General features: G+C 47.4%; 2 protein-coding genes across 2 annotated transcripts in view; one reads left to right on the top strand and one right to left on the bottom strand.

Moving 5' to 3' along the window:
• Positions 1 to 5,000, bottom strand: part of cand1 (cullin-associated and neddylation-dissociated 1) — a 20,504-nt gene that overhangs the window by 8,676 nt on the left and 6,828 nt on the right. The window contains exons 6-15 of the mRNA XM_061030378.1: positions 4,931 to 5,000; positions 4,672 to 4,840; positions 4,452 to 4,557; positions 4,214 to 4,359; positions 3,728 to 3,879; positions 3,219 to 3,359; positions 2,709 to 2,850; positions 598 to 806; positions 279 to 447; positions 106 to 195 (exon numbers count right to left, since the gene is read on the bottom strand). The exon at positions 4,931 to 5,000 is cut by the window's right edge and continues 18 nt beyond it. Coding sequence (XP_060886361.1) covers positions 106 to 195; positions 279 to 447; positions 598 to 806; positions 2,709 to 2,850; positions 3,219 to 3,359; positions 3,728 to 3,879; positions 4,214 to 4,359; positions 4,452 to 4,557; positions 4,672 to 4,840; positions 4,931 to 5,000 — 1,394 coding nt within the window. The remainder of the gene's footprint in view (positions 1 to 105; positions 196 to 278; positions 448 to 597; positions 807 to 2,708; positions 2,851 to 3,218; positions 3,360 to 3,727; positions 3,880 to 4,213; positions 4,360 to 4,451; positions 4,558 to 4,671; positions 4,841 to 4,930) is intronic.
• The window catches only part of lsm8 (LSM8 homolog, U6 small nuclear RNA associated), a 121,587-nt gene continuing 120,440 nt past the window's right edge, over positions 3,854 to 5,000 (top strand). Inside the window, exon 1 of the mRNA XM_061030389.1 lies at positions 3,854 to 3,864. The gene's annotated coding sequence lies outside the window, so the exon portion shown is untranslated. The remainder of the gene's footprint in view (positions 3,865 to 5,000) is intronic.

The raw sequence follows: 5,000 nt of genomic DNA, 5'->3' as shown, positions 1-5,000 counted from the left end.
TGCAGCATACACACACACAGTGATGACATCATAGGTTAACCTGCACTTTTAAACATCAGTCCCTGCCTGGTAGCCCTGCAATGTTCTTTTGGGGGCGGGGCTTACCTTTCACTGTGGTCAGTCTGGTGATTTCATTCTTTAGGCGTTCCAAGAAGATCAGCAGCGTTCCCGGTAGTTCGGCGGGCAGACGGTCTCCTAAATGACCAGAAAACATGGTGAAGACGACAAACAGGAAGCAGCTCGTGATGACATCACTGTGACTGACAGGAAGTGGTTACCTAGGTTACAGATGATCTGGCCCATGCAGGATATGGCTCGCTCTTTCACTTCCTGGTCGATGTCGGCGGCTTTCAGGCGTCTGATCGTGCAGGTGAACAGGTCGTTGATGTAAGGGGAGGGGTCAAAGCTGTCAGAGCTCTCTGATTGGTTGTCCAGAGGTCGGATCACCTGAAAGACAAAAATAAAAAGGGTCAGAATGTGAGGTCACCAGGTGTGAGGTCATCAGGTGTGAGGTCATCAGGTGTGAGGTCATGAGGTCATCAGGTGTGAGGTCATCAGGTGTGAGGTCATCATGTGGGCGGCAGGTGTGAGACTCACCTTGACAAGCTGCTGAGTGACGAGCAGGGCCTCTGAGGTGATCTTGTAGAAGGGGTCTCCCACGCAGGCCACCACGGGCGGGACGAGGGCGGGGACGTGGGCGTGGAAGGCGTGAGCGGGATGCGTGACCATGATGACGTGGAGGCACGCCAACGCGTCGATTTTGAGGTTTGAGCTGCTCGACTTATCATTCAGAGAGAAGATGATACCTGAAAGAAAAACCAGTATGAGTACTGGGATGTACTGGGAGTATTACCTGGTATTAGTACTGGGATGTGCTGGGAGTATTACCTGTATTAGTACTGGGATGTACTGGGAGTATTACCTGGTATTAGTACTGGGAGTATTACCTGTATGAGTACTGGGAGTATTACCTGGTATTAGTACTGGGATGTGCTGGGAGTATTAACTGTATTAGTACTGGGAGTATTACCTGGTATTAGTACTGGGATGTACTGGGAGTATTACCTGGTATTAGTACTGGGATGTACTGGGAGTATTACCTGGTATTAGTACTGGGATGTACTGGGAGTATTACCTGGTATTAGTACTGGGAGTATTACCTGGTATTAGTACTGGGATGTACTGGGAGTATTACCTGGTATTAGTACTGGGAGTATTACCTGGTATTAGTACTGGGATGTACTGGGAGTATTACCTGGTATTAGTACTGGGATGTACTGGGAGTATTACCTGGTATTAGTACTGGGATGTACTGGGAGTATTACCTGGTATTAGTACTGGGATGTACTGGGAGTATTACCTGGTATTAGTACTGGGAGTATTACCTGGTATTAGTACTGGGATGTACTGGGAGTATTACCTGGTATTAGTACTGGGATGTACTGGGAGTATTACCTGGTATTAGTACTGGGATGTACTGGGAGTATTACCTGGTATTAGTACTGGGATGTACTGGGAGTATTACCTGGTATTAGTACTGGGAGTATTACCTGGTATTAGTACTGGGAGTATTACCTGGTATTAGTACTGGGATGTACTGGGAGTATTAACTGTATTAGTACTGGGAGTATTACCTGGTATTAGTACTGGGATGTACTGGGAGTATTACCTGTATGAGTACTGGGAGTATTACCTGTATGAGTACTGGGAGTATTACCTGTATGAGTACTGGGAGTATTACCTGTATTAGTACTGGGATGTACTGGGAGAATTAACTGTATTAGTACTGGGAGTATTACCTGGTATTAGTACTGGGATGTACTGGGAGTATTACCTGGTATTAGTACTGGGATGTACTGGGAGTATTACCTGGTATTAGTACTGGGATGTACTGGGAGTATTACCTGGTATTAGTACTGGGAGTATTACCTGGTAGTAGTACTGGGAGTATTACCTGGTATTAGTACTGGGATGTACTGGGAGTATTACCTGGTATTAGTACTGGGATGTACTGGGAGTATTACCTGGTATTAGTACTGGGATGTACTGGGAGTATTAACTGTATTAGTACTGGGAGTATTACCTGGTATTAGTACTGGGATGTACTGGGAGTATTACCTGGTATTAGTACTGGGATGTACTGGGAGTATTACCTGGTATTAGTACTGGGATGTACTGGGAGTATTACCTGGTATTAGTACTGGGATGTACTGGGAGTATTACCTGTATTAGTACTGGGAGTATTACCTGTATTAGTACTGGGAGTATTACCTGTATTAGTACTGGGAGTATTACCTGTATTAGTACTGGGAGTATTACCTGTATTAGTACTGGGAGTATTACCTGTATTAGTACTGGGAGTATTACCTGTAGTAGTACTGGGAGTATTACCTGGTATTAGTACTGGGATGTACTGGGAGTATTACCTGTATTAGTACTGGGATGTACTGGGAGTGTTACCTGGTATTAGTACTGGGAGTATTACCTGTATTAGTACTGGGATGTACTGGGAGTATTACCTGTATTAGTACTGGGAGTATTACCTGTATTAGTACTGGGATGTACTGGGAGTATTACCTGTATTAGTACTGGGAGTATTACCTGTATTAGTACTGGGAGTATTACCTGTATTAGTACTGGGAGTATTACCTGTATTAGTACTGGGAGTATTACCTGGTATTAGTACTGGGATGTACTGGGAGTATTACCTGGTATTAGTACTGGGATGTGCTGCGTCAGAGCTCCAGGCAGGACGTTCACAAGCTCGGTCAACATGTTGAAACAACACTGACGAGTTTTCACACTTTTCTCCTTCAGCTGCTTGTGCAGAGCTTTCACTATCATGGGCACCTGCAGCGGGCGAGAGACATTCACACAGTCAGAGGGGGAGAGAGAGGGCGAGTCGACCACTGATTCCTGTGGTGGAGCTCGCAGGATGCAGAATTTAATCAAATCAAAGCAACAACAGCGACATCTGCTGCACGAGAGAAGAACTGTAAACAGTGTGTCATTTCTGCATCGATCAGCGCCGCACTTTTCTGCACCTGTCGATATTTTACTATTTAGATAATATACAAGGAGCAAGATAACCGAGAGGAATGCGTCATTTTAAACTTGAGAATAAAAAAACCTGCAGATATCTTTAGAGATGCATCATGTTGAACCTTTTTGTTCTCAGTGATTGTCGTACTTGTGCTTCCTCTCTGGTGACTCATTACCTGGCTCTGCAGCATGGTGAGCGGTGTGTCTCCCTGCTCCATGGCGTCTGGATCGGCCAACCAGCTCTGAGCGGGCCGGGTCTGTTTGAGCAGCGACAGGTAGGCGTGGAAAACGTCCGCCTTCACGTTCTCCTCGCGCTCCTGGACGCACACACAAACCAAGTCGGATCAGAATTCAGATTGAAGAGTCACAACATGTTTTCAGCTGTGAGTCAATGACAGGTAGCCCCGCCCTGACTCCTCCCCCTCTTCCTGGTCTCTCTATGTGACCATCATTAATCAAATCAACACCGTGCTTTGTTGACTTGAAACTAAAGATTGAAAACATAAACTCGTTAGAAGTTTGTTTACTGATGACAAGTACAAACATGTTTCTGCCATCTTCCAAACAGTGAGGCCCCGCCCCCTGCTGGTTGTTTTAAAGAATGCATGTTTAAAGGTTTAATAAAAAGTGTAGACCCGTCCTGTCAGGTCAGATCTCAGTGATGGCGGCGAGAGTCTTCCGTTACCTTGAAGCGACAGACGAGCGCGGGAGAGACGGAGCGATAAAACTCTGGCAGCATCTCGTGACGAGTTGAGACGACGGCGTCCAAACACTTGGCGGCCGCCCGTCGGACCTTCCAGCTCATGTCATCGTCGTCGCTGTACTCGTCGTCGCTCCCTGAACGGACAGACAGGAAGAGAACAAATGGTTAAATCCACACTGCAGGAGGGCGGCGACAGTCAGAGCGTTACTTATAAACCTGACATGTCGATTAGTTTTTCTGAGCTTTCAGGGCGCTTTGAAGTGGGCGGGGCAAAATTATGAAGGGTGACGTCACTATTTCCATGCACCAATCAGGTCTCATGAGTGGAAACTGATTATTTTTATTAGAAACACAGATCAGAACTAAATCCTTAAACCTGAAGTGGAAATTATTCAATCTGCAGATTTTTTCAAAGATCTGATTGACCTTTGACCTTTCAGACAACATGAGGAGTTAAATCTCCGGTACCTTGGTAGTCTTCGTCGTTCTGCTCGGCGTCCATGGCGTTGTCGTCCTCGTCCTCGTCGTCAAAGTTGTAGTTGGGGTCGTAGGTGAGGTAGCGCAGGCAGATGGAGATGACGGTGGGGACGTGGGGGTAAACTTCTTTAGGACACCTGAAGAGACGACAGAACGGGTTAAAGAGCGGCGTCTCAAAACGCCACCACACGATAACCTCACGAGGGGAACAGAAAGGGCGCCGTGTTACCTCCGGACGAAGGACTCGAAGGCCTGGATGCAGTACTCTCTGAGCTCGTCATCATCGATGTTACAAAACTTCACCACCAGGGGGATGATCTTCTCCAGATACTCCCCTGAAACACACACACACACACACAACAAAGAGGGTGTTAATCAAATATGACATCACCATGGTAACTGACTCCAGAACCCAGAACCTGGCCTGGACCAGGAGGTCTCGGTCTCACCGATGCGGTGTCCCGCCTGTCGGCTGATGGCAGCCGTGCACTGGATGTAGGTCCTGGTGGTCGACATGTTGTCGTTCCTCCCCAGCTCGGTCAGCAGGTGCTCGATCAGGTCGATGAAGACCAGATTCCCACAGGACATGACGAGGTGACCCAGAGCCATGATGGTCCTCTGAAACACAGAGAGAGATCCCAGAGGTCCCAGAGGTCACAGAGAGGTCACCACACAAACATAAACGAGACATAAAGAGATCAGACCGACCTTCCTCACAGCCAGTCGGGGGGAGGTGAGCTGAGGCAGCAGACAGCTGAGGATGGAGGGGTGAAAGTTC

Source organism: Labrus mixtus, chromosome 22, assembly GCF_963584025.1.
Source record: "Labrus mixtus chromosome 22, fLabMix1.1, whole genome shotgun sequence".
Taxonomy (NCBI): Eukaryota; Metazoa; Chordata; class Actinopteri; order Labriformes; family Labridae; genus Labrus; species Labrus mixtus.
The sequence above is the reverse complement of the archived record's forward strand: the minus strand, read 5'-3'. Positions and strand labels throughout refer to the sequence as shown.